At 39.1% G+C, this 26,860-nt stretch overlaps 2 protein-coding genes across 2 annotated transcripts; both read left to right on the top strand.

The window, feature by feature from the left end:
* The first annotated feature begins 8,398 nt into the window (after positions 1-8,398).
* Positions 8,399-10,627, top strand: LOC115758742 (60 kDa heat shock protein homolog 2, mitochondrial). Its single transcript, XM_030699498.1, has 2 exons — positions 8,399-8,499; positions 8,557-10,627. Exon 2 carries the CDS (start codon positions 8,565-8,567, stop codon positions 10,314-10,316), a length of 1,752 nt encoding a protein of 583 aa, XP_030555358.1. The 5' UTR covers positions 8,399-8,499; positions 8,557-8,564; the 3' UTR covers positions 10,317-10,627.
* Positions 10,628-23,316: 12,689 nt separating this feature from the next.
* On the top strand, positions 23,317-23,978 carry LOC115758747 (FUN14 domain-containing protein 1). The gene is made up of 2 exons (XM_030699506.1): positions 23,317-23,444; positions 23,501-23,978. The coding sequence occupies exons 1-2, from the start codon at positions 23,402-23,404 to the stop codon at positions 23,881-23,883; spliced, it is 426 nt and encodes a 141-aa protein (XP_030555366.1). The 5' UTR covers positions 23,317-23,401; the 3' UTR covers positions 23,884-23,978.
* Positions 23,979-26,860: the final 2,882 nt, after the last annotated feature.

Below are 26,860 nucleotides of genomic sequence, written 5' to 3'. Positions count from 1 at the left end.
TAATGTTGTCGTTGTCTGCCAGTTGTTTCTTTTGTCTCAGTCCTCAGCGCGCTCTGCACATTTCTTGTTTATTGTGCCCGAGCATAACTTGTACATTTGCGTATTATAATTTGCATAAATTTCCCAGCTGGAGCTGCGGTCGAAGGGTATGCCAGGGCTGGGGCGGCCAGGCTGCTGAATGAGTGTGGCAAGGTTAAGAGTGGCTGCACAAAACAATTTAATAACGAGCAGATACAAGTGACAAAATGAATTATGCTGTTATTCGAGCCGTGCCACACAAACATACGAGTGTGAATGGCGCCCAAAGGGGTCTGGCAAGGGGCGACGTTGGCATTTAAGATGAGTGCGTGCAAAAGTAAAGGGTAACAGACTTGTGGACTTGTGGCTCTCACGTCGAGCACGAGACGCTGCGCCAAGTTCTAAGTTATAATTCTAAGAAACGTATCTCAACTAAGTTTATTGTTTAAGTTTAGAATAAAGCGAAATCCCATCTTAAGGCAGGCTCGAACTGTAAAGCTTCCTCTATTCATTACATTAATATAGTATATAGAAATGAATTTGGAATAAATATATAGAATTAAATGTATTTCTTTCAGTCCATATCTATTATGTATCAATTGGTTAGAGCAAATCTTAATTTAGCACCAAGCAAATATATTCCTTTTGAAGGCTTTGTTTTACTTTATTTCATTAAATTATATTATTATTCTAATGCAACATTTCATTGTTAATAATTAAGTTATTTGAGCCAACATAAATTTGTGCCTAGTATGAAATTATATCTGATTCGTGACTAAAAGAAATTATCAGGCGACATATATATTTTCTCTAGGTTTGAACCAGCGATCGCTCATTTGCCAGTTCGACGCTCACATATCCAACTCAGGCTGGGCATTCTTTATATGCCAGACAAATGAAAGCAATTTATATAATAAATTTGATCCCCTTAAAATACAATTTCATTCTATTAATCGCAGTTGCTTAAAGAGAAGGAGCAGCATTAAAGAGACTCTCAAAGGGCAATAGAATTCGCCATATGATCCAATTCAGATGAATTGAGTTGTGCAGCTGGAGCGAGGTCTCGCAGCATTCACAGAAGCACACATAACGTATACGCCCCATGGCACCGATGATGTTGTCATTGTTCAAAATTGAAAAGAGAAATGTGGCTGTGAGCACAGCGATGACAAGTTGTTGTGATTTAATGTACATATCAGTATTTGTGCGTTTATATTGCTTTTTACTGGGAACACCCACACACCCACACACACACACACACACCCACACACCCACACACACACACATGCCCGTTGGCTGCCCTTTTCTCGGCTGCCGTGGCTGTTATATCAGCATCGATTATGCTTTGGCCTGTGTGGAGGGCAGCCAGGCGGACAATTTGTTAGACGCCACAATGAACATTGATGCGATTGATTGAAAGTCAGCTGAAGAGATTAAATGCCATTGGTTTATATTGTTAGCAAGCGCTTTGCACAGCGGCACAGCGGCACAGTGCAGCAGTTCGCCTCCGCCCACCCACAGCAGCAGCCGCCTTTATTTCTATGTCAACAAGTTGAGGGCAAACAATTTAAATTACAAAGCAAACTCAATAAAAATGTAAAAACTTTTGCCGTAGAAGCCTTCTGCTAAAGCTGATTTGTTTAGTTTGGCCCTTGACATGCATAAGATATGGCATTATAGAAAAGTTGCCGCATTCCCCGCTCCAAAACAGGAAACGAAAGTTTTTCTGCTTGCCCAGTTTTTGTTTATAAGCATAAAACAAATCGTTAACACCAACAACAGGGCGAGTGCCAGAGACAGTAGCTGCTTGGACATTGCTTATTTATAAGCCTGTAAACAGATTTTATGAGCCTGCACAAACAACGCAAGGCACAACAAGAGATAAAGAGAAAAGAAAAGCAAAAATAAATAAAACTTTTCGCCGGCGCGTCCTTATCGATATGCCATTTTTCGCACATTTTCCACTTTTCAATTTATTAAAATGACCGTCAAAAAGCGTTTGGCGTAAAGTTTGCGCTTAACCTAAAACACTTTTTGGACACTCGTCGAGTGGGTTACTAAAAAAAACTTTACCGAAAGGGCCAACAAAACTTTTCGAAGCGTGTGTATTGACTTTGCCTCCAACTGTCTGTGACGGTGTGTACGCGCGTGCGTGCGTGTGTGTGCCTGTGTGTGTGTGTGTTTTAGATTGCATCTGAAAGTTTGAACTTGTTTTTTATTTTTGTACACAAACAAACACACACACGGACACAATCAGAGAGAGCTTAATTTTGATTGGACAAAGTTTGATCCACTTGAGATGCTCCGGCTCATATTTTATGCGCGCGTACCACACGTCGTATGCGCATTGTCCCAACTTTAAAGCGCAACCATTTGCCGTGAAGCACAGTGAAAACTCACTTAAGCGAACTGCGAATCTTGGGCTCGAAAGCTATTAACGACGGATCGCGGAAAAGGATGCACCGCAATGTAATGTAATATGGGCGCAAATTTTGCAAAACTTTCATTATTTTCTATTTTGAAGTAATTTAAATCGTGAGCACGTTACAAAACCAAAAAAAGTCTCAAACGAGCGAAGCGGGCGGTTAAATTAAAAAATTCGTTATGGAGCCGGCGGGAATATGGAAATTTGGTTTCAGACCTCTAATATTTGGTTTAACTATTTTTCAAATTGTTTAATTATTAAACGGCTTGAATTATGAATTGAATGAATTATGAAAAAATAGAAAATATATATATATACAAAAAGAAATTACTCTTCGCAGTTTGGGTAATATTGTTCTTTGACATATTTGTAAATGTTTTCTAGATGATGTTGGGATATTTACTATTGCTTTATTACTATTGCAGTTGTTATTATTTAATCAAATAGATATATGTACAAGTATATATAGTAAAATGAGATAAAGAACTTCAGCAATCAATATATTTCTATTTATAAGCTGCTTAAGGTCAATTTACTACCGGCTTAGAGGAACCTTTTTCCAATTTATCAAGAAAAACAATATATTTAGCATAATTAAGTTTATTTACCTTAAATTATTAATAATTAACTATAAATAAACATAAACTAAATATAAGCTATAAACTCAGCTCATTTACCTAATGATACGCCGTCCGTTTAAAAATTGTAGCGAAAATTGATGTCAGAGCAGCGACTACACGAACACGTGAGTCCAAAACAACACAATCTAAATACCGGAAATGCCCTTTATAATGCGCTTCCGGCTCATATGAGTCGGCCAGACAGCAGCGCAGTCAGTCTGTATGTGTGTGTGTGTGTGTGCGTGCGTCCGTGTATGCGTGTGCTTTCTGGTGTGTTTAAAAGCTGGCGGCAAATGTTAAAAAGCAAACCACAGCAAGCCCAGCACTGCCGACGGCTAATCAAAATGTGCAGCCAGCTGCAAAAAGCATCGCGGCGTCGGGCCACAATGTGGGCTGAAAAGGTGCCACACTGTTGGCTTCTGAATTGAGGGCTCACTGTGGCTGTTGCGTTTTCGGTTATGGCCCTGCGCCCAGCCGCAGCAAACAGCCGTGCTGTGGCTTGTAGCTGTGTGGGGCAAAGCTCGCCCAGCCGAAAAAACAGTTGCATGACCAAAAATTGTTTGCATGTCGCCCAGAGGCAAACAGAAGCGTAAGAAATAAATGATATGCCAAGTAGTGAACATTTTGTAAGATACTTTGTAGACACCGCAACGACTTATACGATTTAATTACAATTTTTCTATAACACATACGTGTAGATATACTTAAGATAAATTATCAAATGACATGTATAAATATATTATTTGATGTATAAATATATTATTTTTGACTTGACATGTATCGCTGTAGACTTCTATTGGGCGTTGTCTAAATATCTATAAACTATAAAAGACACAAAAATATTTTTTTTTTCAATTAATTGAAAATATTGATACCTCCTGCTTGATTTGAACCGGCGATCTCAAATAAGCAGCTGATTAGCTTAGGCTTAACAATCACAGAAATATAAATATTCTGCTGGATTCGAACCAGCGACTTTTCAACCGCTCAAATAAATAGCAACTGATTTGCCAGGTCATGCAATTTGACTTTAAAGTTTTTGCTTTAAGCAGACGTAAATATTGCAATTTTCTGTTGGGTTTGAACCAGCGAACCCCAAGCTTGTTAGTTCTACGCTTAAAAACCTAAGTCACGACCGCTGTTGACGCCACGTTCAGAAAGCACACTTTTGTGCCTGCTTTAACGTTGTCGCTTCTCATACAACCATCGCTTTTTCCACTTTCAGTTCGAATTTATCAAAACCCTTTTGACTGTCATCAAGAACTTTTGTATACACAGGTAAATGCTTAATATTAATTATAAGTATAAATATTACTTAAATTTATAATTTTAGCCTCTCACACAGCCTCTCACGCATTGCGCTTCCACTAGACGTGCTCCAAAACTATTTAATGGCTTTTCTTGATTTCGAAAAGATTGCGGCATATTATTAAGCAGCATAGCATGAATAAATACTCCTTCGTTTACCTGTATACTTGATCCTTGCCTGGCTTATGGAAAATCTCTTGCCTACCTGTACATATTGATGACTTTAACTAATCTATGAATTTCCTGTGAGCCTTTCGTTAAAAGCAAGCCCCAAATCGAAAATGCTTTTATAATTTCACACAAAGCCGCTTAGAGTTGGCCCAGAATTTTGAAAGGGCAATTTACTTGCGCTTTCAATTTCACTTTAAATAAAAGTAACGACGCATTTTTAATTAAATTTCGTGCCCAGCCATTAAGCCCTTAACTTACAGCCGCCCTTTGTGCCAACATTCCGCCCCCTGATGATAGCTTTGTTTGCCAAGTTTCTGTGGTTAATTATCGATGAGCATGCGGAGACGACCTCGAAGAAGATATCTTAGTTGGCCGCCCCGTTGGCCAGCTGTGCGGCTGCTCAGTTAAAGTCAAGAAGTTTAATGAAGTGCAAAGTGTTTGCTGGCAACTTTTGTATAGAGCTATTAAAATCTGGCCATTAATGGGTTAATAAGCAGCCATTGAAATTTAGGGTTCTTTTTTTTAGTCACAATTTAAGCTCCATTTTATAAGCCCTCCATTGTCTCTGTGTGCGCCACCTGGCAGAACTCTTTGAAGGCTTTCAGAACTTCAAGGACTTGATTTATATATATTTTGTGCGTCATATGCGTGGCATCCAAAACTAATGATTGCCCATGGCCCATTGTCAGTTGTCCTAATTTATTAGATTTCTTTTGTCGGACACGCAAGCAGCCACCCAAAGAGCTTGGTTGGGGCCAAAGAGCTATTGGCTTGCCCTTGGCCCTGTTGGCCGGACAGGGTCATTTATTAATTGCGGCTCGTATGCGTGCTAATCTCTTCATTATGCGATTTCATAATGGATTACATTCAAATAAATGCGCCTCATTTACCGACCGCCTGGTAATTTCTATAATTTCGCCGCCATTTTCCTAATGATGCGTGGCCATTGTTCTTCTTCTTTTTTACTCCCACAATTCTCACGAGGAGCGACCGTTGCTTATGTTAATGTCTGCTAATTTGGAGCTCTTGTAATTGAATAAGATGCATCAGCTGGACAAACTCTCGAGTTGGGGAAAGCCTTGTAATTGATAGAGGTAGGCAGAAGATGGCAGCTTTGGATGCGAACAAGGCCCCGAATTATAATTAAAGACTTGTCTTGGCTATTTTTTTAGTCTGAATTCTAATTAAATTAAGTCAACAATGTGCTTAGCATTTTTAAAAAATTCTAAAGCTAAATGGCGAGCCGAAGAATCTTTGAGAATCACAAAGAGAGGCAATAAATGAAAATGATGAGAGTGTGGGAGTGTGGGAGAGTGAGAGAGTGAGAGGGTGAGAGAGTGAGAGGGTGAGAGAGTGAGAGGGTGAGAGAGTGAGAGGGTGAGAGAGTGAGAGAGAGTGAGAGAGAGAGAGAGAGAAAGAGAGAGAACGAGAAAAAGATATTTAAGTTAATATTTTAATAGGCATTGCCGAAATTAATAACAATCGAAAACAATGACAATATTTAAGAAAGAGCAAGTTTTTGAAATTATCTATTCCAAGAAATACTGAAACCGAATAACTTCCATTATGGAAACCGAAATCGCATTGAATATGTACAGCTGCTTTGTAGCCAAGCAAGGCATCCCATGTGCACATACACAAATATATCTAACGTAAATTAAATTAAAATGTTTTATGCAGTTAAGTTCCAATTCACCGAATTATTTGTAAGCTTTGATTAACTAGCTTTGGCATTCACAAAATATGCATTGGAATAATGCTGCTTGAGAGCTTTATCCCCATTGCCCTAACCTAAGCGTCTGAAGTACCATTTCGTAGAAGTGCACACTAGAGTGCTTAGTACTAGGATTCAATCTGTAATGTACTTCTGCACTTCTGCACTTACACAAGTTGGCAGCTAGTTGCTATCTAGCCAAGACTTGTAATATCTGAGCCACTGCTAACCCACCTGCAGATCTGCTGCGCTCTCTCGATTGCTTTTGTCGTGACAAATTTGTTACCGAAAAAGCGAAAACCATTTAAATGCTCGTAAAAATGTGCGCCGACAAGCGGCTAAAATACAATGAAAGGCGAATCGGGTAGCTGCCCAACCCCGCCTGGAGCAAACCCCTTGGCATTACTTGATAACTGGCTGGCTGAAATGTTCTTGTGCTCGAGTCGCTGTCAGCTGCGCTTACAAGCGGCCAGGCAAATTGAAAACTGTTAAGGATGGCGCGATGCCATGGGGCAGAAGCACCAAGCACCAAGCATCACGCAGGAAGCAGCAAGCAGCAGGCAGGAGCTGGAGCAAAGGCAGCGCCGGGTACAACGACAACGACAACGAAGACGACAGCGACAAATGGCGGCGCTTGTTCATGAAAATTTAAATTGCAAAATGGGCTCAGTGTGGGTGTTAACACTCAAGCCCCCGTGCCCCGTGCCCCGTGCCCTGCTCCCAGTTACCAATTCGCTGTCCCCACCTGTTAGAAAACCCTTCGCCAATATTTGTCTTTTAATTACCTGCAAAGTGTCGGGCAGCTGTTGAGCAAAATTTGTTGCCATAAGGCACAAAGCACAATGAATTCCAGCCTTGACATTTAATTATTCGATTTCAAAATTTAATAATCGCACGAAAACAGACTTCTCTGTGAATCTAATACATGTATGCCTAAGTCATATGAAACTATTTTCGACAATTGAAATAATGTGCTTGGCAATAAAATATTTTTTGATAGTTTAGTTTTCTTTTTTAATTTAAATAAAACCCAATTAAAAAGCGCTAAATTTGTTGGTACTTCCATTGCAAGACTATTCGAACTTGCCTGGATTGAATTCTGCAGTCATTATCGATACGCCCTCTTTAATCATTATATTTTCTTATCTTAGGCTGCAAGCACTTTTAACTTAATGCTTGTATTTACCACAAAACGAAAATTCAACTGAATTTGCTAACTAAAGAACAGTCGAACTCAAATTGGAGTCAGACCATATTTTTTCATAACACGTTCTGTTACTGTTAACAAATGCCAAAAGTGTTAAGTCAACTACTGCTATCCAACACTAGAAATAATCTTGCCAATGAGCCTCCTTGTATCTAAAGAATATATCCAATCAGTATAAGAAATATCCGAAATTGGAGCCAAACCTAATTTCTTGAAAGCTGTTATGGTTCTGTTATCAAGCTTATGCAATTTTAAGTCAGCCAGTGCTGAAAAATGTTAGAAAGTAAACCACTGACGTGCAAAGAAATATCGAAAGAATAATATTTAGATTGCACCTGGTATCGATATAATGATAAATTCTAAAAAAAATAGTACTTTAAAAATAAAATATGTTTTGGGTGATAAGCATGTCTTGTTTGGATTAAAATTTTCAATATTTGTTAGTTTTTCAATAAGAAATTTAAACATCATTAAATAACTTTTGATATAGCTTGATCAAATAATAATAGTGTTTCGAGGAGATGCTCTATATCGGCCCTACGAGCTTGAATATTGAGCTGATAAAAAATAAAATATAGAAAAAATTAGAAAAGACTGAGAAGAATTAATAAATGAACAAATTAAATACAACTTATTGTATTAACAGAGTATACAGCCCCGAGTATATTCGACAAACATATTAGAATAAAATTATAATCCTCAAAAAAATTATATAAAAATCTCTTACTAAGGTAAGCATTAAGTGCTGGCAAAAAAACAACAAAAAGTTACGATTTTTTAAGCACATAGTCCAAGTAGGCTTTCATTAAAACAAACAAAATACGATTCTGCAGCCCTGGTTTTGAATTTTCTTTTTAGCCATATAAGGCAACCCTTGCCAGCATAGAGCAGGCCGTGCGATTTGGAAGATATCAGAGGAACTTTTGTATAGAACAGAAATTCATTTCAGTTTCAGCCTTTACAGCGTCAACAACGCCAAGAGTCATAAAAATTATTGAAATATATAATCTACCAAATATTTCAGGCCATATTTAAGGTACGTTATATAAACAATTATTACACTCGCATAGCTGGATAGCTTACTTCCATTTAGTGCTCAGAATGTTGCGCATGCTAACGAACTGTACGCTGCCGCGTGGCTCGCGGATCGCGTGCCAGCTGGCGGGGCGCGAGCTGTGGCGCGGCTATGCCAAGGATGTCAAGTTTGGGCCCGAAGTGCGGGCAATGATGCTGCAGGGCGTGGACGTGCTGGCAGATGCCGTGGCCGTGACGATGGGCCCCAAGGGTCGCAACGTAATTATCGAGCAGAGCTGGGGATCGCCGAAGATAACCAAGGACGGCGTGACAGTGGCCAAGTCCATTGCATTAAAGGACAAGTTCATGAACATTGGCGCCAAACTGGTGCAGGATGTGGCCAACAATACGAATGAGGAGGCGGGCGATGGCACCACAACGGCCACTGTGCTGGCACGCGCCATTGCTAAGGAGGGCTTCGAGAAGATCTCGCGTGGCGCGAATCCCGTGGAGATTCGACGCGGCGTAATGCTGGCCATAGATTCGGTTAAAGTGAATCTGCGCAAGATGTCGCGGCCGGTCAATACGCCCGAAGAGATTGCCCAAGTGGCCACCATTTCGGCGAACGGCGACAAATCTGTCGGCAATCTGATCAGCGAGGCCATCAAGAAGGTGGGACGCGATGGCGTCATTACGGTCAAGGATGGCAAGACTATGAACGACGAGCTGGAGGTCATCGAAGGCATGAAGTTCGATCGCGGCTACATATCTCCATACTTCATCAATAGCTCGAAGGGCGCCAAGGTGGAGTTTCAGGATGCGCTGCTGCTCTTCTGCGAGAAAAAGATCAAGACGGCGGCCAGCATTGTGCCCGCGCTCGAGCTGGCAAATGCTCAGCGCAAGCCTCTGGTCATCATAGCCGAGGATGTCGAGGGCGAGGCACTGAGCACCATGGTCGTGAATCGCCTAAAGGTGGGTCTGCAGGTGTGCGCCGTCAAGGCGCCCGGTTTCGGTGACAATCGCAAGGAGACGCTCGCCGACATGGCCATTGCCACGGGTGGCCTGGTCTTCGGGGACGAGGCAAACATGGTTCGCTTGGAGGATATTAAGGCCAGCGATTTCGGGCGTGTCGGTGAGATTGTCGTCACCAAGGAGGACACCATGCTGCTGAAGGGTCACGGCCAACGTACGATGGTCGAGAAGCGGTTGGAGAATCTGCGTGAGGCCATCAAGGAGAGCACCTCCAACTATGAGAAGGAGAAGATGCAGGAGCGTCTGGCCAAGCTATCCTCGGGCGTGGCTCTGTTGCGTGTCGGCGGCTCCAGCGATGTTGAGGTGGGCGAGAAAAAGGACCGTGTAAATGATGCACTGAATGCCACCCGTGCGGCCATCGAGGAGGGCATTGTGCCCGGCGGCGGTACTGCTCTGCTGCGCTGCATCACTAAGCTGAACGATCTGAAGGGCATCAACGAGGATCAGAACATGGGCATTGAAATTATAAAACGTGCCCTGCGCATGCCCTGCCTGACAATTGCCAAGAATGCGGGCGTCGATGGCGCCATGGTAGTGGCCAAGGTGGAGATCCTGGACGGCGACTATGGCTACGATGCCCTCAAGGGCGAGTACGGCAACATGATTGAGCGCGGCATCATTGATCCCACCAAGGTGGTGCGCACGGCGATTATCGATGCCGCCGGCGTTGCCTCGCTGCTGACCACCGCCGAGGCGGTTGTCACCGAGTTGCCACTGGAGGATGCCAATCCGATGGGCGGCATGGGTGGCATGGGTGGTATGGGTGGTATGGGTGGCATGGGCGGCATGGGCGGCCTAGGCATGTAAGCCTCGTCCTCCTCCATAGCACACACAGTTGTCTGACACATCCCACCCAAACCACAAGTTCTTATTGGATCCGTTTGGTAGTTCGTTCATAAATTAATTGTGGCTCTAGGCATCGATTGGCCGACAACACTACTCTACTAGCAAGAAACACATCCCCCTTTTGGAAAAAGCAATTTATGTATTTGATTCACAATGAACTCCTATTGGCAGGCAACTAGGGCACTTTGTTTACAGTTGACAGTTAAACCATTGATGCGTATTGATCAACTTTGATTACTGGACTGCAGAACTGAACCGCAACCCTTTTACAACACTCGAATACAAAGAGAAACGACACACACACACACAACATGCTCAACATTTTCGCCATTTTAATTGATAGACTTAACACATTTACACGCACTTTGTTCAACTTTATTATATCGGTAGCAAAGTACTAAATTACGAAATGTTTCAATGTAAAATATAAGCACTTGTCTTAGAACTTTTAATAATCGTGTTTTCTTCAAGAAAAAGTAACCAGAATTTGTAAATTAAATATATATTTATCGAGGACATTTTATTTGATAGGATTTGAGTGATACAATAAATGTTGTATTCATTCTATAATACTCATCAAAACCGGTTTTACAACACTTGTAGCCCTGCCAGCTTAGTTGGTCTTGGCAGTGATAGGTAGGTCTTGGCAGTGATAAGAAAAATACTCTACGTTATATTTACATCGTTTAAGTAGTTTTAATATTCGTAAATTACCGAAAAATTCGGAGATGACCGACCAGGAGATATGCTCCACTCAGCACTGAGCTGCCTTTATGAATCTTTGAACTTTCTTCTAGATGTAAATAAGCAAATTTATAAAAAGTTAATGCTGCTTCTTTTTCCCCCGCCCCACAGTTTATTAAATGCATTCAGATGAAATTCTCTTATTTGCAGTTGGATCTTGGTTTTGAACTTTGCAGGACTTAAGAATGGCAATCAGATGTGATTATAAACAAAAGTACAAAGTTTTAGCTTAAAAATGTTTTTTAAGTAAGCAAACAAATAGAATGTTAGGTTTTTGGAGAATTGCATTCATATACAATACTTACAAAGAACAATCTGCAAAAAAGCTAGTTCAAAAATCAATATTCATCGACATCATGAAAATTATAGAAGATATGGTAGGACAAGAATGAAAGTTTCCAGTCTATAGTTTTTAAGATAGATTCTTTCATACAGGCGGACGACAGACAGACCGAGTTGATCAACACATTAACTTTGTGAAGTTGAAAACGCCTTTTGTCAGTTGCATTCACTTTCACAAAAGAAGAAGAATACCTTTCTTTATAGCCATTTTCATGTAGTAAAGCTTGCAAAAAAAAAAAAACCAAATTCCAGGAACAACAGCACGAGTTGTTGGTAATTTATTTCCTGTCTAAAAACGAGCTCTACGGAATACCATTTGATTGTTTCATTTCACATCTTGTTGCCTGACGTTTGCATTGTTTATGCTCGCCGGAGGGAGCGAACACACATGACCATTGTCACAGTTGCCAACAGTTAACCACTTGTTGTTGGTTTATATTATTTATTTTTCGTTTTACTATAAAATATGAGCAAAACAAACACCGCACTGCATTCCACTGGACTCTAATTGTGGTCAACTGTGGCAAATTCGTCTGCACTTGACTTTTATTCAGTTGCTGTTTAACTTTTTGACATTGATGTTGAGGCGTGTTTACGTGCGTTAGGGATTGTGGGTTTTTATTTTGTGCGGTCCACTCGAATGGCCTCGCGTCTAAGCGTATGCAAGAAACACTTGACGCCTGAACTGGGCCGCTGCCTTGGCGAAACAGAAGCATCTTCTCTTAACGAGCTGTGCTCATCATCAGGGCTTACACATTGCCGAACCGTGTGAAAAAACTTGCAAGCCGCAAGCCAAACTGGGTAGCAGAGCGCACTTCAGAGGCAGCTGCATGCCAGCGGCTTATTCTGCTGCCGCTGGCATCTTTAGCGCGATTTTGTCGCGCAAATTGCATGCAAATTCGTGTGATGCTCAAGTGGCTGTTAAGAAGATGATCCCCAGCCACGTGTCTTAATGATGCTACAGTGTCGGCTCAGAGAATGCAACAGTGGCAGGCGACACTTAATTATGAGAAAAGGCTGCCTCGAGTGTCACTCGCGCGTTGCCCCCACAATATTTATTTTATTTTTTTGTACATTTTTAATGGTGAATTTACGACTCTGGCTAATCCCGCACGCTTAGCGCATTAAATCAGCTCCAAAATGGCCATAAAATTGCTCGTTAGCCATGAGAAAACATTTCAAAAATTGACAATTTATTGCCAGCGAAGAGAAAGGGCAGCAAAAAAATGTTATAAAAACAAAAGAGGAAAATTATTGGCCAAGCCCAACGAAGCTGTAATACTCTAGTTTGCTGTTGGAAACAAAATAACTTTTTAAATATCTTAATAAAAGCTTAATTACTTTGAAAGTATGAGGAAAATCTGATATATCTATAAATATTATATTGTTGTACTTATAATATTTTATTGATAATTAATTAAGTAATAACATATATATTTAGAGATTTTATAATGCATACCTTTCTGTTTTCTCATATATATATATATTATATTTACATTATTATTTATCTATTTATATTATCATTTATATTAATAATAATGAAAACATAAAAAAATATGCAAAGAAAAGTTTTCAGAAATTATTTTGATATCTAAAAAATTATGAAATAATTTGAAAGCTGCCTAAAAAATTTAATAAAGTTCATTATAAACAACACGAAAATATTTTGGAAAGAAATTATATTTCCAAGCTTATAATAAATACAAAATTATTTTTATTTAATTTATTTTTTAACTAACGTAAAAAAACTACAAAAATTATTATAAAATAAATTAAGTTTATAATATATGTAACATTTTCTTATATATGTGATGCAGCTTTCGTTTATTTGCACTGCTTTTGTACCTCAACAATACAATATACTTGAACAACAATCAAAATTAAAACGCATTGACTGTAAACAGTAAAATACCCTGTAATCTGTTGCGCACGATCACAAGCTTTGGCACAAAGTTTTGGAGCACTCGGAAAGTAGTTCGAGTACCAGAACAAATGCCCCCAAATGGTCTGAGAGTTGGCCGGTAGCTGGCTAGATTTATTTGGCGTTAGATTTTGATTTTGGGTTTTTGTTTGTTGTGGCATCTGTAACATGCGCTACACTCGTATGTTGCATGCAACAAACATGCGCTTTTACATATGGCCATTGTTATGATTTATGTGGCAAAAATATTTCAGGCGCGCTTCCTGTAAACGTTTTTTTTTTCTTTTATATTTCCTTTATGCCACACACTTTTGTGTTTATGCCGTGGCCTGTGCGGAGTGCATTGTGAAGAGTGTGCGTTGGGGTGCAGGGGGAAGGGGAGGTAGGGTCTTTGTGTATGCGCGGCTGCTGAGCCGGGCCAAATTCAATTTCAATTTGCACCCCATCAAAAGACAAACAAAGCGCGAGAAAAGTCTTTGAACTTTTCTGGCATAAACATATTGCTTTTTGGCAATGAGCCCCAGTCTGCAATTGCGGCTAGAGCAGGGACAACATGTGGAGCGCGACTGCGTCTTCAATCTGCAGCCGTATCAAGGAGTACATTTTTTCCTTTTTTTTTTGTTGTATACTGCCTTCTGTCTGGGACTCATGCTGCTAGGCCTGGCGCCCCATTGTCGATGTATTTGCTTGACTCCGCTTTGGCTGGTAATTGAATTTCATATATTTTATTGCCTAGTTCGCGTTAATGTATTTAGGCTAGAATTCTGCTCAAAGGTGCCCCGCGACGTTGCCGCACTTCACAAATCAATCAACTCGTAAACTTTCTTAAAGGAACCAACAGGAAGAATAGCTTTTAAGCCTAACGCTAAACAGAGCCGTGCAACAGTATGATTAGAATTGTGCACAAAGGCGATGTTTTCGCACTTCCATCAACTCAAGAACTGGTTCAAAAGAACCAACAAACAAAATATTTGCTGAACCGACAACAACAATAGTAAGCTCAGAATTGTGCGTGCACATCAATCAACAAATGAACTGGTTGAATAGAATCAACTGGCACAATTTCAGCTAAGCCTGCAGCTAAACATAGCCGGGCAATGCAAAGGTTAAATTTGTGCTTAAGATTGACCGGCGTCGTTGCCGCACTTCACACATCAATCAACAGTTGAACTAGCTCAAAAGAACCAACTGGAAGAATATCAGCTGAACCTGCAGCTAAACAGAGCCGAGCAATTCATAAGCGGATACGGCAGTCAAACGTGTTTGCCAAATCCAAACAGACTCCATTCGGATAGATTTCATTTAACATGGAGCTCGGGCACATATGGCGCCATAACAGACACCCGCCCAGGAACCAGCCAGGAACCCAGCCAGGAAATGCAAGCCATTGCTTTGATTCGGTTTACATTGCAGCAGCTGCTGCTGATGTTGCTACTCCTACTGCTGTCTTTTTTGGGGCATGGCCATCAAGTGGCCGTTTCTAATTTCCTGCCCAGTTTGCCGTCGTGCTGTTGTGTCTGGCAATTGGAAGCTGCGACTCGCACACAATTTATAAAACGATTTTGGGGCCTACTTGTTTTTAATTTGTGTGTCACGTTACGTGCATGTGAGTATTGAAGTGTGTGTGTGTCTCTCTCTGCCTCGGCTGGATATTTCGATTAATTGAATTTGCAATTGCATTTCCAGTTGCCAAGTTGTCAACTGGGTGTTGATTAACTTTGTCCAGGCGCATGGTTGCCAAACTGCACTGAGTCGTTTTTACGGATTCATTATGCTTTGTGGTCATAAGAATGGGCGCTCTGATTTAATCACCTTTTACCTGTCTTTAGTCTTGAACTCAGGGAGACATTATTGTAATGTGTAAAGTATATTCTACGAAGTATATACATAAATTCTTTATCCACATCAACAGCATTCTATGCAAGTCTTCTTTTGTGTATCCTTCTTTTTTTTCCATGGTTCATCGATACTTAATACTTAATATTTATATATAGCGCTTTGTTAAAAATATGCATTTACGCATTATATGGGTCTTTTAAATAAATAAGTAATTTATTTTTTTTTTTAATTTGTTATAAATATACATTCTTTTAAATTTATTTTGTATTGTTACTTTTTATTCTTTTTTTTTGGATCGAAATTAGTGAATTTTCAACACTAAAAGTTTTCAAAAACATCTTAATTTGAAATTATTGTTTTTTGAGCTTACTTACTTTGTTCTAGTCCAGACAAAGGTTTTAACTTTGTGTGCTTCTTATTTCGTTCATTTCGGATCTGATTGAAAGGAAGAAGACTGCAAATTAACAAGAGACAAAGGCGATGAAATGGGTATCTGGTATAGAATCCCTAACAGTTTTGGACTGTACTTGGATGCAACTTAGGCAACATAATGCTGCATTTGCCTGTGGCAGCAGCTGGTGAGCTGTTGTGCCACACGTCTCGTCTAAGCCCCCTACACACACAAACTCACACACACAAACACACACACACACACACACACACACACACACACACAGAGTACACATGTAGCTGTTGTCTCATTGTGCATGCTCCGAACGCATTAAGTGGCGACATGTGTTACACAAGACACACAAGAAGCGGGGGGCACAGCAACAGAAAAAAAGAAGAGATTGTTGCGACAAGCCTGTGGGGCGAGGGCTGATTGGTGGGTTGGGGTGAGACAGAGACAGGCAGTTTGCGGCCTTGCTACTGGAGTGTTAATAGAATCCAGCAAGGAGTGCGCTGCATTCTAATGCAGCTCTGACCCGACACGAGAACCCCGCACAACATGCCACAAAGCATGGCCAGAACGAACTCGGCCCCGTTGCCATTTCCTTGGCTCTGTTGTTGCACATTAATCAAATTTTAATGCTAGCTGTCAAATGGCAGCCAGTCGAAGCGGCCCGAATGACAAATGGTAATGAAATCAAAATTTCATATTCAATTTATGCCCTCACCCACACACACACACACACACACACACACACACACTGAGTGTCATATTTTGTTTTGGCCAGCTTTTTGGTAGCTCCTATTTCCTGCTAATTAAGTTGAGTCGTCATGCCAACTGCTGGGGCTTTGTACCAATTCCTGATATTCTGTATTGTGTTGTCAGCAGGTGGTGAAAACAGCTAAATGAAATTTCCTTCAAAATGGCCGACACACACACACACTCACAAGTGTGTCTCTCAGTATCTGTGTGTGTGTGTGTGTGTGTGTGTGTGCATTGTTATGTCAAACTGTAAATCTCTGGCACATGAACACACACTCTGTCCCTTGAAAAGTATTGTCAAACCAAAATTTATAGGTTTATTATTGGCAAGTGTAAGTGTGGAATTTCATTTTGTTTGCAAGTGGAATCGGAGCTCTTGTAGCATATCATATTAGCAATTTACATGCTCTGCAAACTCTCCTTGTATAATTAATATCATATACGCCTACATTTACATAAAATATATTATGCTTTACTTAATTTGTTACTCAAACTGACTGAGTGGCTGATAGGCCGACTGATTGACAGAATAACAGACTGATTGATTGACTGACTAACAGACTGATTAACCGACTTACTTATTGACTGACTGACTTACTGATTGACTACCTGAAAGGTTGACTGATTGGGTGGATGATGCATTGATTGACTGAATGACTAACTTACTGATTGATAGACTATTGGACTGACTGATTGACGGAGCAACAGACTAACTGACTAATTGGCTTAGAGATTGACTACTGACTGATTGGTTTAAAGATTGACTTACTGATTAAAAGACTTATTGGCGGACTTATTGACAGAGTAACAGACTAACTGAATAAATGACAGAGCAACAAACTGACTGACTGATTGATTGACAGACTAAGACTGATTGATTGACTGACTTATTGACTACCTGAAAGTTTGACTGATTGCTGAAGCAAACTGATTGATAGCATTTTTGACTGACTGATTGACAGAGTAACAGATTGACCATCTGATTAACAGGCTGATTGACTAACCAATTGACCGGTGATCAATGCCTTGCCCAAGTCGTAAAATTAAGTAAGCTTAATTTCCTTACAATCGCCTTTAAGTTGATTTCAAGTCTCGACCGAATTTTTATTGATTTCAAATTTTTCCTTATCAACCGAACAACTCAACATTTATTTTTAAATATCTTTGTAAATTATTAATTTAAATAAGAAACACAGATTTTTCGATTTTTCGAAAAGCCAATGGCAAGAGGGTATTTGAAATAAGATAATTATTGCCTGATCCGAGCTAAGCAATATGCTACGGCTTACAAAACTAAAATACATATAGTTGTACTTATCTGCAAATATGCGTCCTCAGCATAAAGGTAGAGTTGCGCAAAACCTTCTCCACATAATTTATTTATTAAACACTTGGCCAAAACAATTTAGCGAGCACAGTGAGCACGTAGCAAATGCATAAAAATTCTGTAAAAGTCGCAAAAGGCACCCAAAAAAATAAGGGAAAAAAACAACAAAAAACATCGGGAATGGCAAAATACTTGCCATGCATTTATGCAAAACGAGCAACAACAAGAAGAACAACTTGAAAGTTGGGCTACATTTGAGTGTTGTGCGTGTCGCACTAATTTGCGCCAGAGTCGTCAACGTCGGCACGCACAGCTTATAAAAATTTCAATGCGCAAGAGCATCAGCAGTCGAAACAGTTGCATGTCCAGAATAGTTGCGACAGCAATTTGGCCCGTTTGCATAATTCAGAATGGTCTGAATGGGAATGCCTGAGCCCGTAGCTACGTGTCCACTGGATGGCAAGTGGCATGTGGCAACTGGTGTCCTGCCACTGGCATATTCTAGGACCACATCCATCTTGGCCAGTAAATGTGCATTACCAGTGCAATTATGACACAACAACTTTTCAGCCAAATTGCCAGAAATACTTCTGAGCCAATGATAAGCTAAATGATGCCCACATCAAATTCAATTTGCGTAGTAATGCTCAGTTTGGTTGCTGCGGCTTTTGCGGCCAGGCAAATAAATTTACACATGTAAACATTTGTATTTAAATCTATTTACACTTATATGTCTATTCCTTGAAATATATATATTTGTGTTATTTTAAGCGTGCTTCTTTAGCTGCAGCTTTTATTCAAGTTTCGAGCATTCGGTTAACCGCAAAATTTGTGTGTTTGTGTCTGTGAGTTGCTTACAGAAACTGCATTCATTTGAAAATAACATAATTAAATATTATAATTCGTATATTATTTTATAGCTGACTTCGCTTTATCAACTCCGCTCTAAGACAATAAATATAAATACTATTATTTAATGAAATTTGTTCACCAAGTGATAATATATAATACAAAGAATTCGATGGTTAGATTTAGATATACTCGCTGCCAAACAACAAACAATTCAAGAAATTTAGCTGGATTAAAGCTTTCCATCACATAGCTTATATAAAAAATATTGCTTAAAAAGTAGAAAACAATCTCATCATCATCGCACAGCTAATTACAATCAATTTACAAGTCAATTTAAAAAACTAATTATTTATGTAAAACGAAAACAGGCAACATGTTACTAATTGCAAAAAGTCATTTATTTACGCGTGCCGCTCTTTGAGTTTATTAAAAATGTAAAATCAAATGAAATGATTGCAGAAAATTTCTTTAACTTAACGTTACGGCAGCGTAGCTCTTATAATTTGAACAGCATTCACATTCAGAGACTCGCATGTTTGCCACACGGAGATGGACGTCCAGGCCCCAAACACTGGCAACGAAATTAATGTTCTGAAACAGACAAACCATTTAACCCAACAAAACGCTGGGGTTTCCTAGTACACAAACAAACCGCAAGCTGCACTCATCACTTGCAGCTAACAACGTCGCCAATTCGCCAGCTAGAACAGCACAGTTCTCTCTCTATCTCTCTCTCTCTATTTTACTCCCTCTCCCTCTGTCGCTAGAACTTACCGCAGTTAATTTGTTGTACAAACCCGCACACAAATAAAGCAGTCAGCACACAAAACAGCTGCAGAAATCGTTTGCTTTGAGCCAACATGCAACTCTTTATCCCAGCCACTGGGTCTGGGACTGTTTTCAAATTTACAGCACGTCAACAGGCAGCACAGAGGCAACTGCACAACCAAACCCAATGCCTAGCCCTTCTCATTCATTACAACATACATACAGCATCCAGTTAGATTCTACCACATCACATTAACCATATACTTCAAAAGTGGATATGAGTTGGCTTTTCGTTTCGACCATATGTGCACTTATTGCGCATACGCCCTGTTGCTGCTGCTAGAAAAACGTCCTGAGGCCCTATTTTGCTGTAATAAAACCTTCTCACTCAATTGCAAAATACTTTGCGTTTTTTTTTCTAAACGACAGCTCGATATATATAATATATATCTGGCGATATAAACAATAAATATAAAATAAAATTATGTTATAATAAAATACCTTCAATTTAAGTTAATTTATTCATTAAAACGAAAACACTTTTTTTCTGTCTTGCTTAAATTGATGTAGAAAACTATCAATAACAAATAGTTTTGATTTCTTTTGCAATTTCAATACTATTCACTTGAACCGGGTGTCGACGTGAAAGACGCACTTGGTCTAGACGAAGGTCATCAGAGCAAAGTCGCAATTTGTAACAGACAGGACTTGCTGACCAAATTGCCAAGGGACTATGGACTGCATAAAATATCGAAGGTTGTCGAAGTTGATCAATCTGTAACACGCTTGAGAAGTCTGGATATTCCAAACGCTGCTGAGAGTAAAGTCATTAGTTACGGGGTCTGGCGGAGTCTTCAGCTTTTAAACATTTTTATACCCTTGCAGAGGGTATTATAATTTTGTCGTGAAATGTGTAACGCATAGAAGGAGACATCTCCGACCCCATAAAGTATATATATTCTTGATCAGCATCAACAGCCGAGTCGATAGAGCCATGTCCGTCTGTCCGTCTGTCTGTTTCTATGCGAACTAGTCTCTCAGTTTTAAAGCTATCTTAATGAAATTTTGCAGTCCGTCTTTCTGTTGCACGCAGCACATATGTGAAAAGCAGCTGGATCGGACCACTATATCATATAGCTGCCATAGGAACGATCGGTCGAAAATTAAGTTTTTGTATGAAAAAACATTTTCTTTATCAAGATATCTTGCCCAAGCTCGGCATTAACTATTTTCCCTGTGCTTCTTAGATACGGGCAAAGCAGTATAAGCATTATGAAAAGGTTGGGTCTGCAAGGATATTAGATCCTCGGCGTGCCGAAGATAGCCTTTCTTTCTCGTTATTATTATTATTTTTATTATTCTTACTATTTATTTTATTATTCTTGTTATTGTTAGTTTTGTTTTAATTATTATTATTATTAAATGACATATATAAATATTTTTCTTTTTAATAGCACTGACCTACGGCTAAGATAATAGCACATCCAACACAGCCTGAGGTTTGAGATTGAATTTATTAAATGGAATTTATCCATCTTTCCTAGTAAATGCAAATATTTTGTCCGTTTTGTATAAAACCATCTCACACTCATTGAATTCAGATTTTATGCAAGCACTCGATTCTATCAAATTTTTAAGTGTCTTCGAGCGGTGCTTAAGAGGGAAATGCTGTGTTCCGAATGCAAAATGCGAAATACGAAACGCTGTTGCATCCAGAGCAACTCACGTACTTCAAAAATGTCACCACCGCCCCCATTAAACTATAGCCATAAAATCAGAGCAGAGCGAAGCTGCAAAATCTACAGAATGAAAACTTGCCCAGCCTGGCACATGGCAAACACGTTTCGCATTGAATGTTGGTGGAATTGTTGCCCCGTTATCATTTGTTCGCCTCTGTTTTTTTTTATGGTCAACTTTGATACCATTCTCAACGTACAAATACATATGTGTATATATACCGCATACATATTTCATGTGCGGCTTTTATTGTGTACGAGAGAACTTAAAATTTCGCATTTTACTTGTCAATTTAAACGCTCAAGTGTTTATTGCATTGAGGCTGCAGACACACAGACATTTACCGAGATGGAAAACACTTAAGCACTGCATAGCTTACTTAACAAGAGCTTCTTTATATATATTTATATATATGTATGTATTGGGCAATCGACTCAACTGCCCCAGACCAGGTCCTGGCGGCTCCTTTCGACCAAACATTTGCGGCTATTTGCGTGCTCATTGTTAATTTGATTGCCAACTCGCGATAGGGACAAACACCTCGACTGCTGCTGGGGCCGTACCTGTGCGCATAATTGAACAATAAATTAAATAAAGGTACCTGCTTGGGGGCAGCCCATGTAGAGGGAAAAAAATAAACTGAAATGCACTCAACCAGCGGCCATTTCGGCATTTCGATTTGCGGGCCAATTGAACTGTTCGCACTGATTTCTCTAGGGCTCGCATCAATAATGCACGCCTCAATGCGTTACGCCTACCACAGGCAGCAAATAGTTGTCGAAAAACTCTATATACATATATATACTGCAGTTCTAATAGTTGACTTCATCGTTCTATTCAAATTTGATACAGATTATATTTTTGTTTCACCTACATTGATGACAGCTAACCAAGAGCTGACAATTAAAGCTAGTATTAATGTTTATTATTATTTCATTTAATTTTTATTAGCATTATTATGACTTGATTTAGTTAATAAATGTGTTCATTTGTTAAATAAGGCTTTAATGTATGCTGTCGACAGCTGCCCATTCATTATGCAAGCTAGTATATTCATCAAATATTTATTTGCCAAATACGCCAACCAAATATTCCAGCATATTAAATTAGGCCTAAACATAGAAAAAAACAAAAAAGAGTTGTACAAAAGCTACAGAAATAACGAGTCGCGAGTCGAGCTATGTATTGCACAATTTTAGCTAGTTGCGCTAGGCATATTGTAAAAAATTAAATTGTTTTAACTACATTTATTAAACACAATAAGGTATGGGACTCAATTCGCAAGAAACATGTCAACAGATATGTCAAAATAGTAAAGCTCGTTAATGCTGCCTTTGATGAAAATATCTTGAAAAACAGAATACTTTTCGATAAATAAAGCTATTTTATGACTAACTTCTCTAATGTCAGGAGCTGGTCCAATGTTGATAAGATTATGGAGCATAGTGAGCCGAAAAAGTTGTTCACACAAGAACCTGCTTTTCGAGCGATCCTTCTTATGGCTGCTGATATACAGATATGGTCATATGATATAGTGGTCCGATACTGCCGGATCTGACATGTGTAATGCTTGCAACAGAAAGACGGACCTATGAAAGCTTTCAAGACGAAAGCTTAAAACAGAAGGACAAACCTTGCTGGCTGTATCAACTCGCCTGCTGATGCTAATCTATTATATATATTTATTATGGAATATATTTGCAGACTTTAACCAGCAAATCGATTAAGCGACTTCTCGTTTGTTATTCCGACGCTGAGACACGTAAGTACATATGTATGGCTGCAATGTTGTTGATGCTTTTCATACCAATTTTGACCAGCAATTTCCCCATAAGCAAGAAATCTGTACAAATGTTAACTTCCTATCCCTCCAATCAATTCCCGTCCCTCAACATTTGGGCTGTGCATTGTTCACCAGTCTGTCAGTCAGGCCACATTTTTGGACAACTTTAGAAAATAGATTAAAACAAATGCCGATTGATTTTGTGGTAATTTGTTATCCTGTTGAAATGCTACAAAATAAATACCCATATATTTACACGGGATATTAATTTGAACATAAAATTGATGGCCAATAGAACGAAGCTTAAATCAGATTTAATTTAATTAGAGCTAATATTTCAGGTCTTATAAACAGTCGACATATTCTATAATGCCTGTATGGAGGCAAACGTTGGCAAATTAACTTTGATGTTCGGACGCAGACCTTAAAACGATTTTACAGTCTGGCGCACCTTGTGTAGCATCTGATTGGAGTGTGAGACTCGGGCATTGGGTTTATTTTCAGTAGACTTTAAATTCGAAAACCAAATCTGAATATAGAAAACATTTCCGAATGACAAATCGAATGCAGTAGCGAAAAAATGAGCCAGCTATCCGTGAATTCTGTGAAGTCTGTGAAATCAAGTACGTAAAAGGGAATTAACCGAACAGAATGCCACTCATGTCCATTCCGGCCATAGCTTTCAACAAGTTGGACAATAACTCGGCCTATGTACAAATTGCTGTGAGCGCTGGCGGTGGCTTTGTGGCTGGATTCGTTTTCTTCCGAGTAAGCAAACTGCTGGCCATTTGCGTTGGCGGCGCAATTCTGACCATCGAACTGGCCGTCCAGTCTGGCATTGTCACCATCGACTGGAACAAAGTGTTGCGGCAACAGGAGCAGGCGCAAAATCGAGCGGCTTCGAGCGCCAATGCACGAGCACTGGCCCGCGGTCCATATTCACCCAACGAGCGTGCTCTTGATCCGGAATTGATTGATAAGGCTAAGCAATTGGTGTTGTCCAGCGCACGATTGTCTGTTGCCTTTTTGGGTGGTTTTTTGCTAGGCTTTGGATTTGCCTGAAGCTCTTCATTTCATATTTTCTTTATACAAATGTCCTTGCAACAAAGTCCTTAAAATATGTAATTGCAATGCGCTCGTCAAATAAGTAAAACTACAGCCAAATGTGCACTAACTAGCCCTTTATTTACTTTCTCTCCCCACCCCACTCTCTCGCTCTCTCTCTTGGTCTCTCGCTCTCTTTCTCTGTGACGTACTTTACACATATTAAAAGTTGCGCTGGCAAAAACTTGAAAGTTTTAACAACATTTTCATGCGCTTTTAAACATTTCAATTTGCAACCAACGTAGCCCACATAAATTTATGCATAAGCAAAGTTTTTGATATCCAAGGCTAGGCTGAGGCTAATGCAAGTCGTGTGCACAGTTGCAGTTCGTTGGGAGGGGGCAAGGGGGTGGCAGAGTGAAGGCAGGTTACTTTGTGTCGCATATGCTTACGAAATGTCACATTTATCGTCATCAACGCTGCGTCTAGGTATTAAAGTTTGGAAAACGTAAGATCTATATATATATATGTCATATATATAGTACGAATCAAGGGAAACAACTTTTAGAAAATTCAGTTAGCCTTTTTGTTATGTCTAAATGGCATCTGATATGTAAAATAAATAAATATACATTTAACAAATGTATATTTCGAATAAACAGAAAATACTTTAGGATAATACAGTGTGCCACAATGGAAACTGTAAGATTTGCATTTTCACATAATGAAAATAAATATTCTATTAAAGTAAAAACAAATCGGACTTACCTTTAAAATGATGAGCTTTCTTCACATCCGAAAAAAAAGAAGAAGGATTTTCGTAGTTTTTAGCACAAGACGATTTTTAAGTTGCATATTGTTGCATTATTAATATTATAATTATGAAAGAGCATAAATCTGAAATAAAGTAAACGCATTCTATTAATTGTCATATAATTCTAGCTGAATTTATATTATTTAGATATATTTAAATTCTTATATTCAAATTTGTTTGTTTCTTAATAATACACATTTATTAAACAGTTTTATTCTTAAGCTTTATTCAAAGCCTTATATTCTTTTGATTCAATATAAAGTGTATTCTCTATTAAAATCAAGCACTAACTTTTAAATCTCCGGCGATTTGTTGCTATTCAAACTCCGAACTTCTTTGAAAGCACAGTAACTTTTTATTTATTATTTAACTTTATATTTTTTGCATTTTTTACACTTTATGCACTTTTTTGCATTTTTGCTTAAATAGTTTTATTTTGTTCACTTTGCCGTCGCCGCCGGTCACCCCTGTGGTGAATGGTTTGGCTGGTTGGCTGGCTCTTCTCTGTATTTCCATTTTTTTTGCACCTTGTACCCATTGAAAATAGGTAAGAGAAAAAGGGTATAATCTATGTAACAGGCAGTAGATCTCATCTCCGAGCCCATCAAGCTTATACTTTCTTTATCTGCACAACCAGCTGAGCCGATCCGGACTTAAACTTTTGCCCAGTCTTTACTAAGCTAAAATATTGAGACTTAATATCATATTTTTTCAATCTGTTTTCCTCGGTATCTTTCCTTATTTTCATTATATTTTACTTCATATGCATAACATTATAATGTGTGGATTACATAACATTTCCCATTTCTTTTAAAACTTAAATAATCATATTTTATTTGTTTTGATAACATTTTAAAGATATTGTGTGGTTGAAAGTTCGGCAGAGGGCATGCCCTAGTCGAGCACACCCGTTTAGTTTACTTTTACTTGTTTTTACTGGTACCTTTTCTTTCATGTTTAATACAAAAGCGGCCACAGCAAATGAAGAGGCTGCGGAGACTGAAACAGAGCTTGAGGTTGAGGCTGGAGCAAGAGCTGGAGCTGGAGTTGAGGCCGAGTCCCGGCCAAAGGGCATTGTGCGATGCGATCCGATGCAATTCTCTGGGGATTCTTATAAGTATTTTAGCCCGAACTGCAGGCATGCATGAGAATTTAATGAGCAGCATTGAGGCTTTGAAATTGCAGTTGTAGTTGGAGTTATGTGCAGTTTAACTTTTAATCGAGTGATTGGCAGTGGGATGAACCCGCATATTATGTCTGTATGCAATTAAATGAGTTGCTCTGCCATTTACTAGGTACAACACACGCTGAAGGGGCAAAGGGCAAACAATTTATTAAATTACAAAATAATAATAATGCAACTGCAATGCAAGGCATGGCAGCGAATTGAAGTGCAAAGCGTTTTGGCAATTATTTTCATTTGGTATTTGCGGTTTTGGCCAAATTTAGTTTTGGTCAAACAGGCAAACATACACATATTACGCAATTGTTATAGCACATCGCACATGCCTCGAATTTAGAATTGGTTTTGTTTGGTTTACTTTGGCTCGGTTTGGTGGTGTTTGGATTCGGTTCGATTCGGTTTCATTTGCTTTGTTCGATAAGCAATTATGTTCATGTTTGGTTATTGAAATTTGATTTTGCACAACACAAACGAGCACTGTATATATATATATATATACGTATGTATATATATAGTTGTGTTTACATAAGATATTCGCATTAGTAGGTCTAACAAATTTGCGGTTAATTTTGAGCAATTATTAAGTGATCAATTTATGGGGAAAATAGCAAATATACTAAGAAAACAAAGTCTGAGCTGGTCTATTTATACACCACTTGTCAGAAGCCGCCAATTAGCAAGTCGCCTTCAATTGTCTGATTAAATTAATACATTTTACAATGGAAGCACACATTTAAAGCAAGTCCGCACTTTTCCATTCACTGAGCTAATCACAGACCAGAACTTCCGCTCGCCCGCTTTTTGTTGCACTCTCGAACAGGTTCAATTAATTTGCGCCAGACCGAAAGTTTTCGGCTCCGCATGCTAATTGGACTTATCTATTATTTGGCTGTGGGGCATTTGCATAATTAAACTGTCGAAATTCAATTGGCTTTAAAATTTTATTTGCATCGACCGCAAAAGAAAATATTTACGCTCAAGCAATTGCAGAGAGCAGA

Source organism: Drosophila novamexicana, unplaced genomic scaffold (assembly GCF_003285875.2).
Source record: "Drosophila novamexicana strain 15010-1031.04,08,12 unplaced genomic scaffold, DnovRS2.1 tig00000193-arrow-pilon, whole genome shotgun sequence".
NCBI classification, from domain to species: domain Eukaryota; kingdom Metazoa; phylum Arthropoda; class Insecta; order Diptera; family Drosophilidae; genus Drosophila; species Drosophila novamexicana.
This window is presented reverse-complemented; position numbering and strand designations above follow the sequence as displayed.